Raw genomic sequence first — 25,118 nt, 5'->3', positions numbered from 1 at the left:
TTGCTGAAGTTTAAAATAGGACCTAAAAACTGTTGCTTTTACTCACTCCCTCTTCTAATTACCCGAGTTCTATCTCCAAGAGAGCCCCTTGAGTCAGGGGCAAACTGATTAACACATCAGGAACTCAATACTTCAAAAGAGACAAGATGCTGTTTGGCTTACATGAAACAAAGTAACCAAGGACAACATGAAAGATAGCAAGTCACAGCTTCCTTACAAGGAAATAATAAAAAGTATTCACAAGATAATAGGAGACAGCAAGAACTTTTGTATCTGGTACTTTAAAGGCATCTACATCTTCATCTGGTTTGCCATTGAAGGGCTGGTGACATTTAGTCAGGCTCACTTTGTCCATGCAATGTCAATAAGCACCTAAAAAAAGATTCCTCATCTAATCTTTTAAAACTAGGACCAGGAATAGCAACATTTCTTACTCATCCATACACTTCAGTTTATCAACTCCTTTGAAATTTTTTTTCTTTAACTGAATTATACCCTCATGCATTCTCTAAAAACAGTGAGAGTCTGTATCTCCCATTCTGTCTACAAATTTGTACTAAAAGAAACTGTAATGAATGATGAGATGTTGGAGGATTGGATTAGAACTGTAAATGTATTCACTTTCTCCATTACCTCTCTGCAAGGACTTCCAAAGGACTGGCTCCGAGCGACCAACTTCGTACCATCCAAGCAGAGTCCATTGCAGCCAAAAATCCCCTGGCTATTCCAGTTCCCATTGGCCAAAATGGCTGATATTAGAGGTTACCAAAGGAAAAACAAAGCAGAGAAAGGAAAAGCATCACTTAGGGAAAATCTTAAAGAAGTATCAAGTACATATTCAGGCAGTAATCTGCTAGGAAATTGTAACTCAGTAATTAGCTACAAGTTCCACTCCCACTGGGCTAGAGGAAACCAGATGTACAGTGAGCAGCTCAAGAGCTCTCCCAAAGCCAGTGTTCCTCTATTTCCAACAGTAATTCATAGCCTGGGGTGCCTTAACAGCTTCTCTTCAAGACAGCACTTTTTAAACCAGCTACAAAATGCTAACTACCAGCAGACCCACAGTAGGTTCTGTAGAGAGTCAACAAGAAGCAGATGGGACAGACAGGACTTCAGAAAAAGCTCTGCACACATTTTCTTAAGCACAATCATTACCACGCTAAAAATTCTGTTTTCCCAACACTCCCACCCTTCCTTCCAACCTCCCACTTTCTTCTGTAACAACCAGCAGCTTTCCTTAGAGTGCCTCTCTGTCAGGCAGCATGGATCTCAGCGGTTGGTGCTCATTCAGAGCTGACCACGCACCTCCAGGAGGCTGTCCCCGACCAGCGCCACAAGGAGCTGGTGGCCGTTCTGCTCGCGCACCAGGGCGGCGTTCTCGGAGGCATACATGCACGTGAAGTCAAACATGGCCACGTCGGGCTGCCCGTAGTGGTTGATGGCAAAGTCCAGCGAGGGCAGCTGCTGGTTAGTGGAGAAATCTGCTGCCTCCCGGGCGTAGTTCAGCAAAGCCTCCTGGTCCACATTCTCCCGGGACAGCAAGACCTCTGTGTCAGCATGGTCCTGCCAAAACCAGCACCGTTAAAGTGCTGTGGTCAAACTCACCAGTTTGTTTTAAGATTAGTATATATTGTAGCTGGCATTAAAATTCTGACAAATCTACTCATACAAATTTGCCTGCTAATTTCTTTCATTCCTATCTGTGTTAATGCTTCCAGGAGAAAATCTATTGTACTTGTGGGGTTCCTCGTGGCAGGAAGAAATGATGAATCTGACTCCATGTTCTCAGAAGGCTAATTTATTTTATATTAAAGAATGCTATACTAAACTATACTAAAGAATACACAAAGGATACTTACAGAAGGCTAAAAAGATAACAATGAATACTTGTGACTCTTTCCAGAGCCTTGACACAGCTTGGCCCTGACTGGCCAATAAGTCAAAACAATTCACATGAAAACAATGAAACAATCACCTGTGGGTAAACAATGTCCAAACACATCCCACAAGTGAGCACAACACAGGAGAAGCAAATGGGATAAGAATTTGTTTTCCTTTTTCTCTGAGGCTTCTCAGCTTCCCAGGAGAAAATCCTGGGTGAAGGGATTTTTCAGAAAATATGACTGTGACAAAAATATATAGATCTTTTATTCCAGACAGTAATCAGTCCTGCTTGCATTGTTAACTATGAAAGGGCTGAGAAACTTTTGAGCATTTTTCATTCCCATAAAATAAGGGAAGCTCAACTAAGCTATTAAATGTTCCTTCAGCGTATTTTATCTTAGCATGAGCAAAACTCCCAAATCTACAAAAGGAGACAAATTTGAAAAGGACAGGTTTTGTAACACTCATCTGATGGTTTAAAATACTTCAGAAGGGCATTAATTGCCCCTTTTAGAACACAATTACATTCATGTGCTAAAATAACAACTGTATAAAAACATTATGTGATGGAAGAAAAGCTTATTTTCCTACTTTCACCTTACCAAAAGTAAATTATCACCACAATTTTAGCTTACAGAGAATACAGGAGAAGGCAATACCCACATGCCGTATCACTCCTTTATCCAGCAAGCTCTGCTTTTTGGCAGTCATGACAAAGTAGTGTGTATCATCCTTGTAGTAGACAATGTTCTCCAAGTCAATGCCTTGTGACAGAACAAAAGACATGGTAATGAAGGAACAAGTTAGGAGTCATGTGCAACAGAAGTTCTACCAGAATAAAGTAAATTGAAACTGCATGGTTAGAGAGAATGCCAAGCAACTTTCTACCATGGCTCTGGGTGACTTTAAAATCTGAACTGTCAACAAAAACACAGCATATTTCACCTGCATAAAACTACTTTTAAAAAATCCATTTATCATCACTCTAAGGTTTGCATTCAGATGTGGAGCGCAAAAAGCAGAACACTGGATTCATGACCTCTTCCCATTTAGGGCTTTCATTTCCTGAAAACCATAAATTCTCCACTTCTGAATCAAAATGACACACATCTGCTTTGTACAGCAGAACAGCTACAGTATACAAAAATAGAGAAATCGTATTTCAGAGGCAGCACTGACTGCCTTGCACAAGATGCTTGTTTCTTGGTTAAACACACAAATCTGAGCTGCAAAATCGCAATTATAAAAACAAATAGTTTATATTTCACTGGAAATCTGTCAAGTGCTGGCAAACCTGTGGCATCTCGGAGATCCTGGAAGAACTTCTGGTTGAAGATGAAGGCCACACCGCTGATCTCTTCTACTTTGGCTTCAGCTGTGGTGTTGCGATTGATGAAGTTTGCTGTGATAGCGATTGCAAGCTTGCCACGGAATTCCTTTCGGCGAAACCCTGCAGGAAGGATAAAGTGGCAATGCTGAAAAGCAAACACACCTTCAGAGAAGGATCAGCATGCCACAGGCAGGTACACTCACAAAGTAAAGGGAGAGAAGGGAATTGATGAGCTACAAGCTCCTCCAAAGAAGGAAAGAACAATTGCTTCATCAGAACAGTGTTGTTTAGGGGAAAAGCTCCCCACCTGTCTCTCATCTCTGTTCCTAAAGCTGCAATTTCCATTAAAAAAAAAAAAGGGATTCTCTGCTACACAGAATAATACTCAACACCTCACTTCCTACACCCAAAGGTAGGAGTGACACTACTTAACTAAAGAAAAAAACGTAGGAAAAATTATCCAGATCAAAAACTCTTATGTCTTTATTACTTTAGAGGAAGAAAACAAAGACCACCCACATCTCTGCTATAAATGGATTTTTACATGGACTTTTAATCTCCCAATCACTTGTCACCTGTCCCTATCAGACTATCAAGTGTCTTTCCAGATTTTGATTGGTGTGTTAAAGGCCACTTTTGTTCCAACAAATTTAAGAATAACTTCTGTTTGGAGGTGAATTATGAACCATTACCTTCTAAGGTGTTTCTCCTGCCATCCCCTCCAATGATTACTTCAAACTCATACTCAGACACTGGATGGGTTTTGGGATGGACCAGTGCACGCCAACCTATTCCTGTAGATAAACTCCAAGTTAGTGACAATATAAATGGCAATAATAATAATAGAAAAAAAAAAGATAATAGAAATAATAACAATTTAAAAAAATAGTTCTTACTATCAATAAATCCTACAACACATGACCAGTCAAGAAACCCTGCAGGACAGCTACACTGATGACAGGGCTATTCCTGAACTCTGCAGCAATTCCACATGAATCAGAGGCAGACACAACTCTGCTAAAACGCCCCTAATTCCTTTAAGGGCCCCTACAAACTTCTCTACTGCCTATACAATTAATAAAAAGCCAAACTACAAGTAAGCTACATCTCCTGTAGTGATCAGAGAACAGGTTTCACAGCGATACCAAAAGCATTACAAGGATCATTCACCAATATAGTGAATGCAAAGAAAGGAGTTGTTTCAAAATGTTATCAAAATGTTATGTAATAGGCTTAAGTACTTTAGAAGCAATTACAATTTACCATGTCTTGGTCTACTTCTGTGCAGTCCTTCTGGTGACTTTGTTTCATACAGTAACTAATTTGGATTTGCCAATAAAAAAAGCAAATCCTACTAAAAATCCAAGCAAAAATGGATTAATAACTATTCTTATTAATGGAGCACGAGGAAAGGACTTAACATCATAAGCAGAGTTAAGGAGTGTGTCCTGTGTATCCTACCATAACTTCCCCCATCTCTACTGCCCATTTCAGTGCTACTTGCTTTCATTCTCCTGGTCCTCTGGAGGGTAAACAAGCCCCCGGAACTCCACATTGACATGGATCTCTATTCCCAAGATCAAGGCAACCTTCAAAAGGATCAGCTGGAGCTGACGGATACCTGCAAAGGAAAAAGCAGATGATAAAGAAATAGAAGGAAAAGAAAAGAGCCCGAGTGCCCATGTCTGTCTGTGTGACATTACTGATACCCTGACAAAGGCCAGCTGCTACTTTCCTCTTCCCCACATGAAATGCTGGAGTTCCCAGCATTTGCAGATGAAAACCCAGCCCAACCCCAATAAAAAGTAATTTTTTAATGTTTCAGTCCCCTAACCAGCAACAAGGGTAACAACCAGGACATGAGCTGCAGGAGAGGGAGGGAAGACAGCACAGGCAGGACTGCACTTGTCACAGATGGCAGAGAGCCACTGGATCAGCCTGGCTGTAACACTGACTGCACCTCCACCCCAGCACCTCTGGGTTACTGAGGGCATAGAAAGCTCCTTGCCACCTCTTCTCTTCAGGTAACTTTGGCAATGAAAATGAAAATTACAGTGTGCAAACTCAATGAATTTGAAGAAAAACACCTTACTGTTATATTTCAGATACTGAAATGAAAAAATCCTTCACCTAAACACTAAATTTTAGCTGTGCTGATACACAAAAAAAGATAAAATGCATAAAGACAGGAAGAATAAAAATGAAAATAAATTAGAGGGGAAAAGCAATCTGCAAGCTGAAGTTACAAAGAAAACTTCCAGTTTTACCATTTGTTGCCAAATTAAAAAAAAAAAAGACAACACAGACTGGTGGGCAACACCTGGCTGTGCCTTGTACAGTCAATTTTGGGGAAGAAAAAAGAAAAGAAAAATAACTCCTACTCCACCAAAGCATTCAGCTTTCAAAGAGGACTGATTTAACAGAATATAAAAATCATCAAGATTATTCTCAGTTTTAACACAAACATCTATTTAATCAAAACCTATCTTCATCACTCTCCTGAAAATAAACAAAGCCACAAACTGTTCCTCTTTTCTCCAGACTGAAATTCACAAGAATGTTCAAAAGCATGCACTAGTTTTTCTTTACAAGTTGCTCAAGAGAAACAGAACAATGTGGCAGCTGCAGCAACGTATCAGCAAAAACCAAAAAATTATCCATTAAAAGAAAAACAACATTTGAGCTTTAAGTGTACTTTTCAGTGTAGGAAGAAGCTATGCCTTAGGAATGTCTAAGAGATGACAGATAAACACTGCATGTTTTAATCTCATGACTAGCCCAGAATGCACAAAGTAACGCTGAACTGTACCACAAAATCTTGAGAGCAGGGACTGTGTGGGCTGAATTTTCACCCTCACCTTCCTCCCCCCAGGAAGAAGCAGTGCTGCTGTGCCCAGCCCTGCCTGTACTTACTGATATGGTCTATGGAGCCTGCACAGAATTTGCCGTAGAACTTTTTGGCGCCGAGGCCCCTGAGGTCGTGGATGGTGAAGGGCCAGAGGTGCAGCACGTTGTTGCGGGAGAAGGCGTCCCTCTTCTCTATCACCACCACCTTGGCTCCCAGGAAGGACAGGTCGATGGCTGTGCGAAGGCCACAGGGTCCAGCCCCAATTATCAGACACTGCAAAACAACCAGCACTGAGTAACTGCACCGTCCTTGGAGGAAATGGATTTCGGCAGCAGCTTCCGAGCATCCCATGGCTCTTAGGAAGAAGTGCTCTTGGTCTGAAACATAAGCTGAAATTTCACATCAGTCTGTTTCTACCTGCTAAGTTCTGCCATTGAAAAGCAGAAACCACAACCTGAAAATGAAGTATATTGCAGAGCAGTGAAAAGACTCAGGAAGCAGGCAAGTCAACTGTGTGCTTGCAACCCTTGCTCTAGGAAGAGCTGCCAAGTCATACTCTCCAAGCTACCTGGAGAACAGCAATATTTCTGAAGGCTTCTCCCTCCCACATTCCACTTGTTTTTCTTAAAAAAACAAAACAGAAAATCAAAATAACCCCCAAAAAACAAAAACAAAACCACTGACAAGTTTTCCTCTCATCTTCCAAACACTGAGCTGGCCTTTCTTAAGAATATCTTCAGTAGTATTGCAACAGCTACAGCAGACAAACACAAGACACTAATGTTTTTATAAACACCATCATTTAGAGTAACAGAATAAAAGAGTAGCCAAGTCAGAGCACAATATTTTATGCCTTCGGTGGTGCTTTGGGGCTTCTACTACTGCAGCAAAGGAGACGTCAGGGAAGTAGACATCATGTAAACAAAACCTTTGTGTGATCAGACAAATCTTTTCTCCAACCTAACCTTTGTCATATGAAAGGTCTTTCACCTTCCCTTATCTTTTTCCACTTTACTCACAAACACCATCAGATGCTAATAAACAACTTGAGAATGTAAAATACATGCGTGTCTAGTGTTGAAGTACCTTCTGAGAACAGAATGATGCAGCAAAATACTTTCCAATTAAAAACCCAAGATAGTCAGGAGACACTTTTTACCCACAGGAACTGATGTCCACAGAGAAAGCGTTGGTATGTGCAGTCACATAAACACAGTACACAGTCCATTTCTTCATCGTTACTGTACTTTGATTTCTACCGAGTAAACCAGAGACCTTGTTACCCAAGTGGCTGCTGCTGCTACGTGATTCTCTTCCAGATCCTTATGGCTGCACAAGAAAGCTCTTTGAGAAACTCTTAATTATGCCAAAATTTATCTATGAGCCAGTGTTCTGATAAACAACCAATCCCAAAAAGAAAAACTTGGTGTTTGGTGGTCATCCCCACCTGACAATTTTTACAGGCTGCCACGTTCTCACCACTGGGGCATAAACTCTGCAGGCACCATGAAACTGCAAATGTAAAGCCTGAATGATGGCAAACCAATTACAGCAGTGATGATATAGCTATTGACATGCAAATTCCACGTAGGACTACTGAATAAGATAAGGAATCACATAAATCTGAGGGCAGAGATCCAAGTCTAGAGGAAAGGGAAGGGAATAATAACACCACTGCTTCTTTAGTGGCTTCAGGAACCTGAAAGCATTTGGGACAAAAGGCACACCCAACCTCTGAGCTAATAAATAACTAAATAAAATTGTATATTGAACAGGTAATCTTGAACAGGATCCTCAGTTAGATCTATACTCTTCCAATTTTAATATTGCTTTCTTTGTAGGTAAGTGTAATTCCCAAACACCCCTTGTCTTTCTTTTTAAAAAATTTTCGGAAAATTAGCTCAGCACATTATACTTATTCACGTAATAACTACAATCTTCAAAGAGCCTGGATTTCAATAAGCAACCAGAACACACTGAATTGGGTGATTTTCATTCTTTGACAAATTTCCACATATAAAATATTTATGATGGAGTACACAACAGCAAAGGAATTGTACTAAAATCAGACTATTCAAACTCAGTTTTCATGAAATTATAAGCTAGTTGCCTGCAACTTTGCCACAGGAAGTTTAAAGTTTTTTATTCTCTCTATCCTTCCTCCCTGCTCTCATAGTAGGATGTGGTTAAAAGCACTTAGGTTTTGATTAAGATTCTAGATATTCTGAATGTAAAATACTCAGACAAGTAATTTATGGTCAAAGTTGCCTTTTTTTTTTAATTCCATCACAAAACCATTAAATTATGTTGTTATAAAACATAAATTCTAAGCACAATTAAAAATAGAAAAGATTGTTTTCCACTTCCAATGCTTCTTCCAGGGTCAGATATCTCATAAAAACCCACCTTCTGGTACTCCCAGTCAGCAGTAACTCCATGACATGCCAAGTACAGCCAAATAAAGGCAGCTACTGTTATTCCTTGTTCCCTTTCCCCTCAGTGACTCCAAGCAATTGCTGCAATTCCCTGCACTGAAGCTGTCTCACCCCTCAAAAACACTTCTTGCTCAAGATCTTTCAGAGAGATTATATTAAGTTTCCAGTAACAATGCCATGGTAATGGAACAGCAAATGCAAACTGAAATGCTGTATTCTCTGTATAACCAATGGAGAGAGAGCACCATTTGTAACTATTTACATTTGAACAACCCATCATGTTCAAAACACTTTCATGAACTCTGATTATCTGAATTCTGGTTAGCCTGGATGCTGGCCATGTGCACAAACTGGCCAACTCCAGGCACAGCACCTCATCCCTGAACAATTTTTAAATGGGCAATTAAGAGCTATCCTACAAAGTATGAAAACTTCAGAACTCATTTATGTTCAAGTGTACAGAAGCCAGGCTCCCTAAAGAAATTACTGACTTCTGTTCTGACATGGATAAAACCCTAATCTTTATTTTAAATTCTATCATCTCCACATGCCCACTTAAATCTCTGTACCTTTTAATCAGCAGTTTGCAAATTACATTAAACATTAGGAATATAAAGCCAAGTGAGTTAGGAAACATCAAATCACACATGACTCAGTTTTCAAAAGGCCTCTGCTTTAAACAGTTATGATTACCTCTTAGGAGTAAAGTAAATTTAAACATTTAATGGCAGATACTATTTGGATAGGAAACAAGAAATTAATAGAAACGTATATGAAAAGATAAGAGGAATACATGATGAAATTTGATTTAAAAAATATGTTCACTGCAGTCATTGCCCAGTCCCATCACAGTGGTCCTTCACACCAACACCAGCAAGTTCTGAGGTTTTTGTCTCATCATTCAAGGAGGGACAGTCCCACATGACCTCATGAGCCTCTCTGTTTATGTCACCACCACCCCACCACATGCTACTTTTACAATCACTCTCTTGATCCCAGCTCTCCAATTCCATTCTCACTCTCTTTAACTTGGCTTTGGTGTGTGAAATAGGTTAAGCTTTTGGAGGATACAAAATCCCTAGCAACTTCTTCAGTCAAACATCACTCCCAGGATGCTTTACTCCTTTTATCCACTTTATAACTGTACTTGAAGAGAGGTTTTAAAGACCCTTGCTTACATGTATTTACTCAAAGCACACCCTTTTCTGGTGACTTTTGAGCCTCAGTACTCCTCTGGATCTCCAGTTATTCTTTCAGAGCACTATCTCAAGGACTCCATTTCTTTCATTCCTCTCACTGCCAACTTCCCAGGGGGCTTCACCCATGATCTCGTGCAATCTTCCTCTATAAATTGTCTTTGCATCACCTCATCAGAGACACTGGTTCAATCAGCTTTGTCAGAGCTGTCAAGTCACAAAACCTCAAGAGTTGGCTACTTCTTGGCCAAGCTAAAATCTCTACCTTTCTGACATTTCCTTGTGGCTGCCTAGTTGTTAATTCAAGCTCAATAACACCAAATGGAGCTCTAATGTCCTTCTAAACTCAGCTCACCACTTCCCGTGGATATAAATGTCACACTCAATTTTCTGGATGCCTTTCATAGCTGGATGTCACCTTCCACTCACATCTGGTTTTTGTATGCTCTCACAATCAAGCACTACCCACTTATCTGCCTATAAAATCTCATCTTTAATGTTTCATCTCAATTATTGAACCAACCTTTTCCACATTGTTAACAAATACAGTCAGAGCCTAGATGCAAAAATCGCTCTTAGAGTCTATTATTCAAAGAAGTTAAAAACCTCTACATCTTGCTCCTTCCATCTCTTTGTCCTAAAAGCATAAACCACTTATCTTCATTTCACAGACTTAAACACCCTAGTTCAGCTCAACCCACTAGGTTTCATTCAAAGTAAGAGCAATTCCTCAATCTAATGAATGCACAAAGTGATCAGTTTTGCAGAAAATTTAGAATTTTTCTCCATGATGATCTTGGAAGATTTACTCCTAACCATACACGAAACCTATTACATTCATCTTCTGGTAAATCCTTCCTTTCTTATCTTATGTTGCCTGAAAAATGTAAATTTTAACAGTGGTTGGATTTTTGGGGTGTTGAAGCTGCTGCCCACTGTGATTACCAACAGTGCCCAATTGTTTGATTTTCAGAGTTTACCAAGCGTTACTACAGTATTTCACTGTAAACACCTCCATCCTTATGAAAATGGCCACTGGAAAGTGAAACAAGATAAACAATTAAGAAAAGAATGTAACTTTCTAGTATCCATTTGGGGGAAAATATAAGTTCACAGATCTGAAATGAAATTCTCTAAGCAAGATACATTTCTCCCTCAATTCCATACTGAGGAATTAGTCATTAACTCTTCCAATTAAAGCACTTCTCTCAAAAGGTGCCTATTCAAGAGAAAGAGCAGCACCTATTGTCCTCAATGAAAGAGGACAGAAACCTGTTCTAATTTTATCCTATTCTGCACCCTTTGGCTATTTTGGAAAAAAAAGAGTGCTTGATTACTTATAAAATCAACCTATTCTATTCACATTTCAATAAATTATATAAAGAACTGCTTTCAAACTACACTGTCCAAGGGGAGCAATACATAAATACCAGCTCAAAGTAATTCAGGTTTAAAAAATAGTAAAATGCTGTGTGTGTGTGTGTAAAAGCAGGAATTCCTGCAGTAAATACCACACATACCAACCTTTTAAAAAGAATTGGTATGAGTTTCCACAGCATATTTTTTTCTTTGAGCTTAGAATAAAATTGATCACTTTCTAAATAATGGGAAACAGTCTGTTTTGCCAAATTGGCAAAAAAGTTCAGTTTTCTTGAGAGAGTCATGAGAATTTTCAAATTACAACTGGAAATTTCCAAACATGCATATTTTGGATCCTAGACTCCGACAGCACACATTCCTGTTACTGTCAAAATGCAAAAACGAGTCAACCAAGATTAAAGGTTTACCAATTAAGATTTTCCAAGGCATCTATCTATAGGACTGATGCCACAAAAAACTTACATTGTAAGAACTTGCTGGCTGCTCCTCCTGAATAAAATACATTCGGGTGGGCAGTCACATCTGGTGGTGACAAAAGGAATTTCTGATTGCTGATCAAACGCTAAAATTGTGAGAACATTCCTGATACTTCCCTGGCTTACACCAGGCAATATTTTCCTACATCCACACCTTTTTACTGTGTATTCCAGAGGGATTGGGTAATAGCTGCCTGGCCCATGGTGACTGAACCTCTTACCTTGGTGTTGGCGCATGCTTTCCCCTTCTTGTAGTCCTTGTGGCTGCCTCTTTTATCCAATTTGGCCCACAAGGCTTTGGCTTTCCAGTAATTGAGCTTGGACTTGAGTTTGTGATAGAAGGAACGATAGTCCTTGGGCTTTAGCTCCAGGTAGTCACAGAGCTCCTGGAAAGCCTTGAGAGTCCCCTTGCAGGTGGAAGCCTGGACAAATCTGTCGAAGAGAACATGAGCCTGGTTCACCTTCTCGTTTTTGCTTTCCTCCATGCTTCACACGTGGCAGCTGCCCAGGGGGGCAGCTGTGCTCTTCCAGTCTGCCAGATTTCCTGATGTTGTTCTGCTGAGCCACTTTCACCTCTGCCTTACAAGCATTATTAACCTATAAAACAAAAAGAAGAAAGAGCAAGTTCAGTTACTCTTTTTCATTCCAAAATTTTGTCTAAACCTGCTGAACTGAGAGCCCAGATTCCCAGTCAGTTCTCAGGTGATAGATATCCCAAGGATTTCTACTCAGGCTGAATGAAGAGGAGGCTTCCAGAGTTCACTGAGCCTCACTGCAGACAGCAGCACATCTCACATCTCTGTTAAATCACAAAATACTTTAACGTGAGCCAGTGCCTTGGAAGTTTTATCAAAACTCATTCTGCATGAAGAGCAGGGAAGTTCCAAGTAAAGAGGCAGATGTTACACCGTGTCTGGAAGAAGGCAGAGGTTGTAAAACAGAACAGGCAAATCCTACCATGTTGCAGTTACTGTGTAACACCACAACAACAGTTATGGGCTGGTGTTAAAAACACTACTGCCACAAACACTTCAAGAGTCCATACTCCATCAGTAAAATAAGCTTTTGTGCCTTCACTCTAAAAAGGCATGTCTTTGGTCATGATAAATAGAGATAAGAGGATGGCATAGCAGAAGCTGATATAGAGTCCTTGCCAAGACTGGTTTTTGCACAGTGATGCTTACTGGGATCTTAAAAAGAAGTTAAACCTGCTAATAGCAATCAATTTCTTGGAAAAATTAGTCAAGGCTGTAAAAATGAAGCGTGTCTGCGTTGCATAAAGCAGTATAAACATTTCCCTTACCTAAAGCCTACACACATAATTCTGTCCATAAATGAGCAGTGTAAGAGTGAAACATGGCTGGTGCATGAGCCTTCTAAGATCCCATAGTAATTCCCCGATTTTGTGTTTTTCAGCTTCTTTTGATATGCAGGTCCATACAAAATTTTAGGTGGTAGCTGGGGTCTCCTTTAATCTGCTGGGGCAGAGCTGCTGTCATGAGCTCTGCTGCTCATTTCTGGGATGCCTCAGAAGCAGGCTGGAGACCTGCAGAATTGTTTGGATCACGTTTAAAGCACAGCTATCTGCTCTTCCTCTCTCTCTTTTATATAGAATAAACCCTTTTCTTTCTTTTATAGATAACTCTAAGTATACTCTAAATTACCCTTCTTGCTGAGAAAGAATAGTTGTGTTTGCCTTCAGATATGAAGGCAGTATGGGAACACAGGCACAAACTATGCAAGTGAAAGCACTTCCAAGGTGGGTTTTGCCCTTGGTTTTTTGTTTTTTGGTTTTTTTTTTGCAAAGGGTATTGAGGCAAAAAGGGAAATATGTGGACTTGGATAAAACTTTTTAGATTCTCACCAGCTCTTTTCCTGCTTCCAGCAGACAGGAAGCCAAGCCAAACATTACAGCTCATGTCTCTTCCCCTCCCATATGACAGCTCTCCAGTAGTTTATTTGGGCACTCCTGCTTTTCAGCCTAACATGGTATTTATTGTTTATGTTTAGAAACAGCAAAGGAGTCCTGGAAACCTTTACATACAGCCACAAACTGGTAGTTTTGAAAAATAAAAGTTCCTACAGATGTCAAAGTACAACAGTGGGTTACAGTGCAGAATGCAATTCTAACTTTATTAGGACAACCACCCTGGAGGACCCAGTACCAATAAAGCTGTTTTTCTAACTGGCTGATAGTGATGCCCATGTCCATATCAGTGCTGCTCACTAAGCAAATTGGAACTGCTTGTTTTCCATCTTAACTTCACTGTTGTGAAGCTGGAAACCTGCTCCAGACTTGCACCTCAAGGAAACCACTGCACTGCTACAGAGGCCAAGTCACAGAACCCCAAAATGGTTTGGTTTGGAAGGGAGACCTTAAAGGTCACAAAGTTCCAACACCCCTGCCATAGGCAGGGATACCTCCCACTAGACCAGGTTCTCAAAGCTCCATCTAATTTTTCTTGAGCACTTCCAGGGATGGGGCATCCACAGCTTCTCTGGGCAACCTGTGCCAGTGTCTCAGTGCCTTCACAGCAAAGAGCTTCTCAATATGCAATCTAAACCTGCCCTATAACAGTTTGAAGCCATTCCCCCTTGTCCTATCATTCATGTCCTTGTTTAAAGTCCCTCTCCCCCTCTCTTCTGGCCCCACCAGGTACTGAAGTCCTGTGCCTCCTCTTTTGTTCTCAAGAAGAACATTATAATGGACTCCAACAAAACACCTCTAACGCTGAAGGAGTCATTTCAGTGTCTCTGCGTCATACAGACACAATAAAATACCTACAGCCTAAAGTCATATGCCTCATTAATCAGCACAGCATTCCAAGCTGAATACTCTTATGTTCCCCCCACTTCTTGCATCCCCACTCCACCACCCAAACACTCACTTTACACCAGCGCTTTGGATGACTGAGACTTCTTCAGAAAAAGCAATACAAGTTACATGACCTAAATTAAGTGGATTCACAATTCAGGTCTTTTAGTCCACATTCCACTTCTGATATATCCAGATGTAAGGACAGCATAGGGATCATTTCTTAGTCTTGCTTCTCCCATAGCTTTTCACCAAGCAAGTGAAGCAGTATTGGTTTTGCACTGCTTAAAGACCCCAAAGCTAAAACCCAACCTCCTTTTGTCACATTATATCACAGTACAAGCTGGCTTGTACTGGGCAATTAATTTGGCTATAAATAAGAAAACCAGCTGGCCCCTGGCTTGAAAGAAAGGATTCTCAACCAATTCTGTTCCATCCTAAGCTGCAGACATCTCACAGGTCCAGGAGCTGGGTGGTGTCAAGGAACACACCAATAACTGGGTTTTTCAAAACCCCTTTTATAAACAGGGCTTCATACAATAAACTTGTTCTTTTGCCACATGGACATTGGGGTGTGTGTCGTTCCTGGCTCTGACCACTGACCCCACAGAACATGTGGATATTAAACATAATATCCTTTCACTCTAGGAACTTGCTGCTGTGTGTCTGAGGTTTGCCAAGCCAGCAGCCAAACCTGGAACAAACAGGTCATTTGAGCCAGCACATTCCAAGGGGTACCTTAGCACGGCAGCTCTGCCCAAATCCCGCTTCACACAGCCTGGGAAATCAGTTATGCCCAAGGGTGAAACACCGAGGCTTCAGTCACCACATTAGGTCACTCCCTAGAACTCTGCATTCCTGATGTAAACACCCTGAGCCCTTGGAACCCAAGAGCAACACGTCAGAGAACATGGAAATTACAGGAGGAAAGCAAGGGCAGGCAAGAATTATTTGCTAGGTTTCCAGGGTACTGGTGTGCCTTGCTGGCTGTTCTGCAAGTCTGCAGTATCCTGCATGTTTTGTCTCGAGGCAGCTGATTGCTGACTCAGATGCTCTGTGAATTCCTTGGCTTGGGAGCTGGGCGAGTGAAAGACAAAGCCCGTGGAAAAACGCATGCAAGAACAGCGTTCACGTTGCTATTTACAATAATAGCAGGAGGTTGTCACTGACTCATGGCTCCAAGTACCCTCAGGATCTCCAGCGCTCGCCCAGGACAAAGAAACCAATGGAAAACACAGAGATGCAGGCAGTGAATAATTCCAGGTGGTGGTTCCTTCCCACAGTCACCACAGATGCAGGAATATGAATATTTCATCAAATGCATACACGAGAAAGAAAGCCCAGTGCCCTACTTCTGCCAAAGGCAAGAGATAAGAGGAGATTTTGCAAATTCTACACATCATGAATTTGGTTGTACAAATTGAAGTTCTGCAGCAAGTGTTGCAAATGCAGGGCTTATATAGTTCAGGCAAATAAATCCCCATTATACAAGTCACCACCCCCTCTACATTTCCATCCTAATTTTGTTCAAAGTGTTCATTCAAGCAATGACTTGAGCCTGGGAAAAAATAAAATACTACAGGAATGTATTTTCCAGCCATCTTTTTTTTCCCTATCAGAAATTATTGAGTTAATTCCATCTACATTCACAGCTTTTTCTCTCCATCCTAAATCAGGAGTGAATAAAACATTTGCCAAAGTAATTGCCCAGCTGCACTTCCGAATGCTGAGTTTCTCTGAGCACTATTTAAGTGCTTTGTTACATTTGAGTTATTTCACAGCCAGGCCAACACCACAGATGCACCCTTGACAGACAATCCTCTGAGAAGTCAGGCATCAAGAAGAAGCAGTAATACCATATGGAATTTGACAGCAAACTGGTCCATGATCATAAAACTACTCTCCAGCAACATTCCCTATGCCCTTACCTCCCTTTCATGGCTCCTTCTGTAGCTTGTGCCTAAGCAAGGCTCAGTAACAAGCTCTGCAAACTCCGAGATTACTGCAGTACCCAGGCAGCCAGGACACACTTGCAACTTGGCTAGCAAAAGCCTAAGCACAGATTACAGTTAAGCTCATGCTACAGACAGTGGGGACACCTATTTTTGTCTCTCTCCTCCACCCAGCATCCAGTTTTCTTGTAGGAAACCAATTACCTTTGAGACTCTTTTTCCTCATTGAATCTGGATGAAATTGTTCAAAAGTTATTAAGGATGAACTGAAAAGCAGATGAACAAATGGCTCAATCCCATAAGCCTCCCCTCTTTAGGAAGCCAAACACACAAAAAAAAATCTTTATTCCAACAAATGAAAAAGCTCTGTTTTAATTTCTAAGATTTACATTCTTTTACTTTCAGCTAAAACTGAAAAAATGGATTTTCTACAATATGTTCATGACTTTCCAAGTGATTACAATACCAAAAAGTGCAGCTTTAGGGCAGTGGTAAGACTGTGGAACAGATGGCAAAAAGAGGACAAGAGGACAAGAAAAACTACAGTCAAAACTGGCAACTATTTCAGCTCCATGTAATGCAGACCAAGAATGGGAAAGCAGGAGGACAAAGGCGTGGTTGCCATTGTTTGCAGCTTCCCTTTTACACCAGATGGAAAAGGGGCACGTCAGTCCTGTCCACAGCACGTCTTAAAATGGGATTTAGATCTGTTCCTGTTCATAACATTCAAGACTCAAGTAAATAAGCTGTCAAAAAACTGTGTTTTAATATACCATGAAACCTGATCTGGTCACTTCTGCCCACCACATGGGAGACAGTCTTGTGGGTCTCCACATCTCTTTTCTGCTACTCTCTCTTCCAAGCTAAGCCAAAAGTGGGAGAAAGAGAAACCAAGTATGAACTTGACTGCAAATACCAGAACCTGTTCTGGTATTTGCACATACATAAAGCACATACATAAACAGTTCATAGAATGCTCATGTCAAGAAAAACTCACCCCAGTACTCACCTGAGAAGAAACGCTAATTATACACAAGAACATGGAAACATACAAACAGAGAAGCAGTTATAGACAATATTTTGGTTCCCAAATTCACATTACAGTAGAGAAGGAAAAATGTGTACGTTGCTTATTACTAACCACTTCTTCAGTGCCACAACACAAATACTGAAAGCATTTGACCTACAAATAACAACCTTTTCTCTGTGAGAACTCAAAAAACATACTTTGCTGCTGCTGTCATACACAACTCTTTGATCATAGCATTCCCTACACTAAATGAACACTAACAAAGAAAGAGACCAAGAAACAGATGAATGCTTTTCTTTGGAAGAAAAAGAAAAAAGGAAATTATACCAAGGAAGAGGTAGCTGTTTCCTCAAAGGATGATAAGGGAATAACAGTAGGACACCTGGATAGGTGTCATTCTCACACCACGATCTAACAGAGCAACACAGTTGAATGCCTTCATCTGAAGTGCTTTGAAGCTGTTCCTGATGTTACATTTCAACACAGAAATGCATCCTAAAGTTAGTTCCCGCCCAGTTTTACAAGCTGGATTTCCCCAGAGCTCTGCAAATACTATGTAATAACCCTTGGAAAGTGCCTATTTAAAAAAAAAAAACAAAACAAAAGAAAGACTCCTAAAATTACCAGAACGGCATTTTCATATAACTTTATTTCTATGACTTCAAATGGGGATAAAATAAATTTGTTGCCTTAGCACAGCAAGGTATATCAGCTTTTGACACCACACAGGACATAGACCCATTCATTTTTCCAAGCTAAAATGCTGTGCATGCCACAAGAAAGAGCAGCTTTGAGAAAAGCTTTACTGAGCATTAGAGAACAAGAGCACTGTTCTGCCCCAAGTAGAAATTCTGAGCAGAACAAAGAGTGGAGGCCACAAACACACTTTAACAGCCTCTGCAGCCCAGAGAGCCAAGCCCACTGAGGTCCCCAGATTCTGCTGGAGCACTGATCACCCCAAACCATTCCATGGCACAGGGAGAAAACAAATAGAGCCTCTATTTGTATTTTGAAAAAAAAAAAATAGTAATCTCATTAAAGAAATTGTCTAATGAAACTCACATGAACACATTTGCAAAAATTTATGTGAGTGAAAGCTTACATAAGTGCAAGTGAAATTTTGGTGTTAGAACCTAACACCAAAACAGACTGCATTGATCACAGAAGTGATCACAGAGGAGAAAAGATAACAGGAACAAAGAAACAGATAGAACCATAGGATCTGCAGCTGACAAGAGGATAAAAATTACCGATCTTTATTGGGCATGTAAAATGGTTGAGACCAGAATGAAAAGGTCCAGCACCCTCTGTAGAATGTGCTTGCTTTCTCTGTATCTGCACTTGCCTCCACCTCATGTGCTTCAGTTCTCCCTCTCATTAACTAATTAGCCAGGGAAGGGTCTGAAGCACAAATCCCATGAGGGGGACTTGAGGGAGCTGGGGTTGTCCAGCCTGGAGAAGAGGGAGCTCAGGAGTGCCCTTATCCTCTCTACAACCTCCTGAAAAGAGGGTGTAGCCAGGTGGGGGGGGTCAGCCTCTTCTCCCAGGGAAGAAGTGAGAGCACAGGAAGAGTCTGGCTGTGCCAGGGAGGTTCAGACTGGACATCAGGAGGAATTTATTCAAAGAAAGGGTGGTCAGGCACTGGAACAGCTACCCAGGGAGCTAGTGGAATCACTGTCCCTGGAGGTGTTTAAGGAAAGGCTGGAGGTGGCACTGAGTGCCACGGTGGTGTGGGGGCGCAGGTTGCACTTGGTGATCTCAGAGTCTTTTCCAACTTCATTGATTCTGTAATTCCCCCTTATATAGGTCAAAGATTACTGATCACCTAGAGATCCAAAGGAGGCTGAGTTTACCAAAGCCCCCTTCATTTGCAGCAGTCATTAAGAGAAATATCTGGCACCTCAGAAGCCAGCTCAAAGACTGGCCATTTGTGCCAGCATTTATTTTAATCACAGCAGATAGATCCCTAAACTTTCAAGTCCAGGGCTCACCCCTCTGTGGTTTGGTAAATCCAGACTCTCACAAAATATTCCAGTTACAGACAGTAAAAAATGAACATGGGAAAGCAAGTTTTATTTGTGCTGCTTCCAACTCTCAGCTGTAATGGGTGTGGAAAAGAGGCAGGCACTTCCTGAAAGGAAGTGATGGATGACAAGGGAGCTAGAAAACAGGAATAGAAGATGCCTAATTTCACCATTTTTACACAGTCAGCTAGGTATGGCATCACAAATCCCCTGCACAGAGCAGTTCAAACAGATTACAGATTATTTAGTGGGTGTATAACCACTTTCTGTGGAAGAAGACTGATTACAGAAAGCAAGAAAGTTTAAAATCTTGGAATCTTCTTCCCTCTACACATCTTGCAAGACTCTTTTGGGAGCCAAGAAATCTAATGTAAATAGACATTTGAATAAAAGAGCTGTAAAGATTTCTCCAACCCACAAACCACCATTTAGAGATGGCTGAACTTTAAAAGAAAAAGAAAAACAAATACCAAGCTTTATTGTAGGACAAGTTTAGGAAAGGCTGGGATCATGCTATAACCCATGGGTGCAACCTTAGCCTGTGTAATTACCACGTTAAAGATACATGCAGAATCAAAAAAAAAACCACCTAAAAAATCAGACCTTAAATCCAGACCTCCAGAACTGCCACCTCCTTTCCCTTAACAAGTGAAGTCCAACCAGGAACAGCATTTCAAGATTCAGCTGCAGATGAGGTCACTCTGCATCCCTGCTATTGGATGCTCCAATCTGCCCCTGTCCCCAGCCCATGCATGGCCAATAAGGCCTAAGGTCCCCCAGGGCAGGCTGACACCCTCAAGCTTTCCCTGTTGCCAAACAAAACCCCACAGTGTGTTTATAACCACTCATGGGTGTACCCTGCTCCTGTAACTCAAACCACTACCCCAGCCTTCCTTTCTCCTTCCAAGCTATGCACAAAAATATGTGCTCTGCAGTCTGTCTATACACCTAAAATCAGAAATGGCAACGACAACAAACTCAGTCTAGGTTGGATCAGGCTGTTTCTAACACCCCACAGGCTTCACAGCCATGTGCTGTCCTCCCACATCGCTCACTAGATTAGACAATAATGTACAATTAAGCAATTTCAATTTGTTTTGCAGAGGTGGAGAATTACACACCTCAGCAAGAGCATTACTGACTGAGCAGAGTCTCAACAGGGCACCAAGCAGGATTTGAAACAAACCAGGAGACTATTTTCCATCATGGCTTATCTTTTTGGTCAGATTCACTATGGAGTTACACCTCATTTTTACAGTAAAACTTATTTATTAGACTCTAAAGGCATGGGGCTTCTAGATAACCAGAGAGATACTGACCATGTTCAATGGACACAATGTTAAATCCCAATTCGTCACAGGAAGAAAACACACCCACACATTCGTCCTATAACTTTTATTTCATAAATTAGATCATTTGGTGGAGGTCTATTCCACACAAGCCACAAACCTCCTCTGTAATCTCTCCCAAGCTGCATTCCTGTAGACATGACTTTAATTTCAGAGGGAAAGAAAGTCTTTATCCCATCCTTTCCTCAAAATACTCTTGCTATGCTTACATTTTGGGGTTCTTGACAGTATGTTAAACTTAGTTTAGTATTAACTCTTGATAAATTTACTCACATAAATCTTTCCTCTTTCCAAGATAAGAAGACCAACGCTTTGCACTCTGCTCCACAGAGTGGAGTGCTCCACAACCCTGAGTAAGGACAATAATTTTAAAAAGCAAAGCAAAATCCAGCCCTTAGTAACTAACCAACTGTGAGACCATCAAATTACAACTGATGAAATTTAGCAACTTCATGAAAGTTTGTCTCTGTTGCACCATCTGCTGTGTCTAATGCTTCTCCATCGTTCATATTCCTCAGAGGTAAAGGAAAGCTTTTACCAGGAGACAGGAATGTATTGTAAGCAAATAACCAGTTCAACATTTTGGCTCAGTCTTGTCAAACAGACAGAATAAAGACTTTGCATTTTCTCATGCTACAAAATAGCCCAGAATCTTGAAAAGTAATCCAAACTGTAGGCAGAGAATGGCAAAACCAAAACCCAAATCATCCAACTTTCCGTTCAGCTCTGGATATCAGATAATACCAATTGCACATATTGTACATGGGTTATAAATAGTAACCAGGCAGCACCTTCCCCACTTGGCTGGACATTTGACTCTCAGTAAACACTGAGCAGTTTCAATTGCCCAGATAGCAACTTCCCTGCAGCCCTGGAACCTGCAGGATGCCTCTCTCAGCAAAGCCCATGCCAAGCTCAGTGCCTGGAGCAAATGAAAATCTGTTAGGAAACCAGTTAGAGGAAGGAGCTGGAGGTGGTTCTGTGATTTACTCTCCTCTCCCTGAGGCTCTGGCAGCCTCCTGGAAGAAGAAGGCAGTCATCACTTCCAGAGACAGACATTACCAATCTCCTCAAGTACAGCTGCACTGGTGGGGGCATGAAAAGACTTGGTACGAATTAGTCAGAGATGAAATCCAACCTAAGTGTAAAGGTGCCATTGGCAGAATTTATTCCCAGTAGCAAGGACACATCTCTCTTTGCCTTTTATCCTCAAAGACTGCTCTGTCCTAGCCTTTTTAATTCCATCCTCCTTTGGATAAAGGCCATTCCTCTGCAGGGATATCTGGGGTCTGAGGCAGATACCTGGAAGGTTCCACTGAGGCTATCTGGCAGAGAAAGCAGCCCTGTGAGGGGGCACGGGCATTTCCTTTGCTTAATGTGGGTCTGAGAGCCCTCCCCCAGGGAACTATGAGCACTTTTTGTGCAACACACCTGTGTGCACTTTCCTAACAGGCAAAGCCCCCCATGCTCACAGACTGCCCTGTGGAACAATGACTGACATGGTTTGACAGGACTGGGGCACTGCTTTGCTCCTGTGCTGCTCACAGGATCTGTCCTGTAGGGCAGTTCACTATTTCCACTGGCAGATGATTCAGTTCTGGACCTTGGACTCAAACTGTGTCATTTCCATAATCTCTTATTCCATAACATCCTGTATTTGAACACTAGCCAGAATGACCCTTTTCCAAAATGCTTTTAATGCAGCAAGAAGGAGCACAGAGACTGCAGGTCACTTGTGACTTTTTCAGTGACAATACCAACAGGCTGCTGCTGCTGTATCTGAAGAGAAAAATACTGAAATTAAGAAATATTTTGTTCAACTTCATTCAACTCCTGCTTTCAGGTTCAGTCAGCCAGAACAGACTGGTAGCAGAGCAGAGCTCAGTAAACTGGGAATAACCAAGAGTGGTGGCAGCACCACAGTACAACAGTAGCTGCTTTTCTGGAAATCCATACAGTGCTCCTGGAGAGCATTAACCGTACAGAACAACCTGGGGTCTTTGAGACCTGAAAACTACCCTCTCTCTAGTTGTTCACTGGCAGTAAACAATTTAATATCTATATATTTACTATTAGTTTATGCTAACAGAAACAAATACTGCTGTTGAGAAAGATTAGTTTCCTCCAGTTTAAGGACTGAGAAATGTAAAGGGTTTGTTTCTCATTACACTGGGAACTACCAGTAAAATCCATGTCTACTCTCCACTCCCCTGTCATTTCCCATGCATACACCCCAGAAATTATCATGTGTTTTTTCCATGGACCCAAAAGATCTGGCTAGCTGTAGAAAACGTCTCATTTCCTGGGGCAAACCAGAAAACACTTCAGTATTTGGTTCCTGAAATACTTGGGAGTGACCACAAGTAATAAGCAATGTTTGCTTTTAACCTTTCATTTCTGTAGCACTCCTGTTTATTTTCTAGGATAGAACAGACTATTGCAGTTGGAAGAGCCCTGCAGTGGCCATCTGCCTGGCTGAACAAAAGTTGAAGTTGTTAAGGGCATTGCCATCATGAAAGTTCATTTCCCTTCCCTGGCTGACACCACTGTCTGGGCATGCACATTTTGTGGTAACTTCTGCATTATGTTCTGTAACTATAGGGAATAACAGGGAAATGCTCATTTGAAGAACAAAAGGATCTAATGTTGATAAAAATGGGCAATTTCCTACCCTTATCACACTGTGCCCAGTGAGATTATTAATGCTTTATGTCTCATCCCTGTTATCAACTCAGACATTTCTTCCTGAGCCAGTTGTTTTTATGATCAATAGCTTTCTTTTAATTTCCAGGCCAAGTTTATACCTCTCTGTTCCTGTGATGATGCTGACCTAGGCATTAGCTTTGCCTCCCTTCCCACATATATTTATAGACAATGCCACATCTCCCCTTGGCCTTCATTATGCTAAGGTCAAATCAAGCTCTCATGGAGTAAGATAAGCTTTCTTTTCCCTCTCCTGCCCATTCTGGGATTGCTTTAGCCTCTTCCACCTCTACAATCCACAACTAACATACATTTTAATGTACTCATTGATCACAGGAATCACTCTTTCTCCTTTCTTGGTTATTTCCAAGTCAAAGGCCATCAGATTGCCTCACACTGTTGAATTTAATTTCATGTGTATCCCGTAAGTTCTAGTTCTTTCTACAGAATGCCAATGTAAAGGTAGAGTTGGTCTCACAGGCAGAGAAATACAGCCCTGATCCTTTAAGAGCAGGAACCCTTCCTCCCCAGACTAGTTTCTCCCCCTTCTAAGCACAATTTGGTCTTTTTGTGAAAGAGACAAATATATTTGGATGCAGCAGTCTTTTCAGATGTAATATCAATGCCATGGGCCAGAAGACTGGTGGAGCTTCATGTGGAAGATTCCCACAGGCTGTGATCAGCACCTGTGATCGACCCTTCCAGTCTCCTCTACTTCCTGACCTACTTATTGCAATATAAAAAAATAAGGTAGAACACCTCCAGGAAGGGCAGAAAAATGTGTTGGCTTTTGTCCTGCAACTCAGTATTTGAAATCAGGGTAGTGGGGTTCTAGAGCACTGTCCAACAAGAAAAGCCCAAGGCAATTACTCAGTTTATTACCCCTTACCATGACTGCAAACATGTATGCAAAGCAAAACAGCTTTATTGAAAGTTCATTGAAGGCTGTGCAAAATTATCTGGTTCAAGGCCTTTAGCTGCATAAAGCTGAATTTCTGTGAAAGCAGCTGATACTGTAGCCATTTCTGTAACCCTCTGTCCTCTCACAGAGTGTGCGGGGTGGAAGAAGTGAGAGGGAGGTGACCCTGCCATTTGAAACTCCGTGTTTCCTTGACAGTATGGATGGAATTTTGCTTCTTCCTCTGTTTTAAAGAATTACAGCCTTGAAAGTTGAAGGTGGCAAGAGACTTCCAGAATTTTGCCTGTGTGCATAGAGCTGCCAGAAACAGTGTTGTTTGGAAAGGCTGTTCATACAATCTCAAGAAAACTCTGGTTTTGCTACAACAGCTTACTAAAAGCTGCTGATATGCTCCTGCACGTTGTTTACTTTGGAAAATGAAATTTGAATGTTGTTTTCCCTCAATGGCAAAGCTATGCTATGCAAAGCAATACTTCAGGCAATTTATGCCATATCTGTGTCCTCACAGCTAATAAAGGAACGTAAGATGACTACAAGCTATGCAGGTATAATCACTTCACCAAATTACATAAGAGAATTTAAGAGATAAGTACTGTTCTAAGTGCTCCAAGCATATATTATATGTTGCCCAGGAGTCCATTATCCCAAAAGAAGAAAATTATTTTGTGTCTTTGAATTGCTCTTAGAAATATCTAAAATACTCCAAGAGTGTGGTTGATTCAGCATTGCTCTACTCCGATCTTGAATGAGCTTGGTTTTCCCTTTTCCACATATGCT

General features: G+C 41.2%; 1 protein-coding gene across 23 annotated transcripts in view; it reads right to left on the bottom strand.

Moving 5' to 3' along the window:
- Window positions 1-25,118, bottom strand: part of MICAL3 (microtubule associated monooxygenase, calponin and LIM domain containing 3) — a 174,203-nt gene that overhangs the window by 94,719 nt on the left and 54,366 nt on the right. For all 23 annotated transcript variants that reach the window (XM_071422149.1, XM_071422165.1, XM_071422166.1 and 20 more), the window contains exons 2-9: window positions 11,771-12,146; window positions 6,128-6,335; window positions 4,719-4,835; window positions 3,907-4,008; window positions 3,179-3,334; window positions 2,548-2,648; window positions 1,306-1,563; window positions 634-749 (exon numbers count right to left, since the gene is read on the bottom strand). In XM_071422149.1, the coding sequence (XP_071278250.1) occupies window positions 634-749; window positions 1,306-1,563; window positions 2,548-2,648; window positions 3,179-3,334; window positions 3,907-4,008; window positions 4,719-4,835; window positions 6,128-6,335; window positions 11,771-12,034 (1,322 nt within the window). In that variant the 5' untranslated portion in view covers window positions 12,035-12,146. The remainder of the gene's footprint in view (window positions 1-633; window positions 750-1,305; window positions 1,564-2,547; window positions 2,649-3,178; window positions 3,335-3,906; window positions 4,009-4,718; window positions 4,836-6,127; window positions 6,336-11,770; window positions 12,147-25,118) is intronic.

The sequence above is a fragment of the Agelaius tricolor genome, unplaced genomic scaffold (genome assembly GCF_023055355.1).
Source record: "Agelaius tricolor isolate 1412-34295 unplaced genomic scaffold, bAgeTri1.0.p SCAF_3, whole genome shotgun sequence".
Taxonomy (NCBI): domain Eukaryota; kingdom Metazoa; phylum Chordata; class Aves; order Passeriformes; family Icteridae; genus Agelaius; species Agelaius tricolor.
The sequence above is the reverse complement of the archived record's forward strand: the minus strand, read 5'-3'. Positions and strand labels throughout refer to the sequence as shown.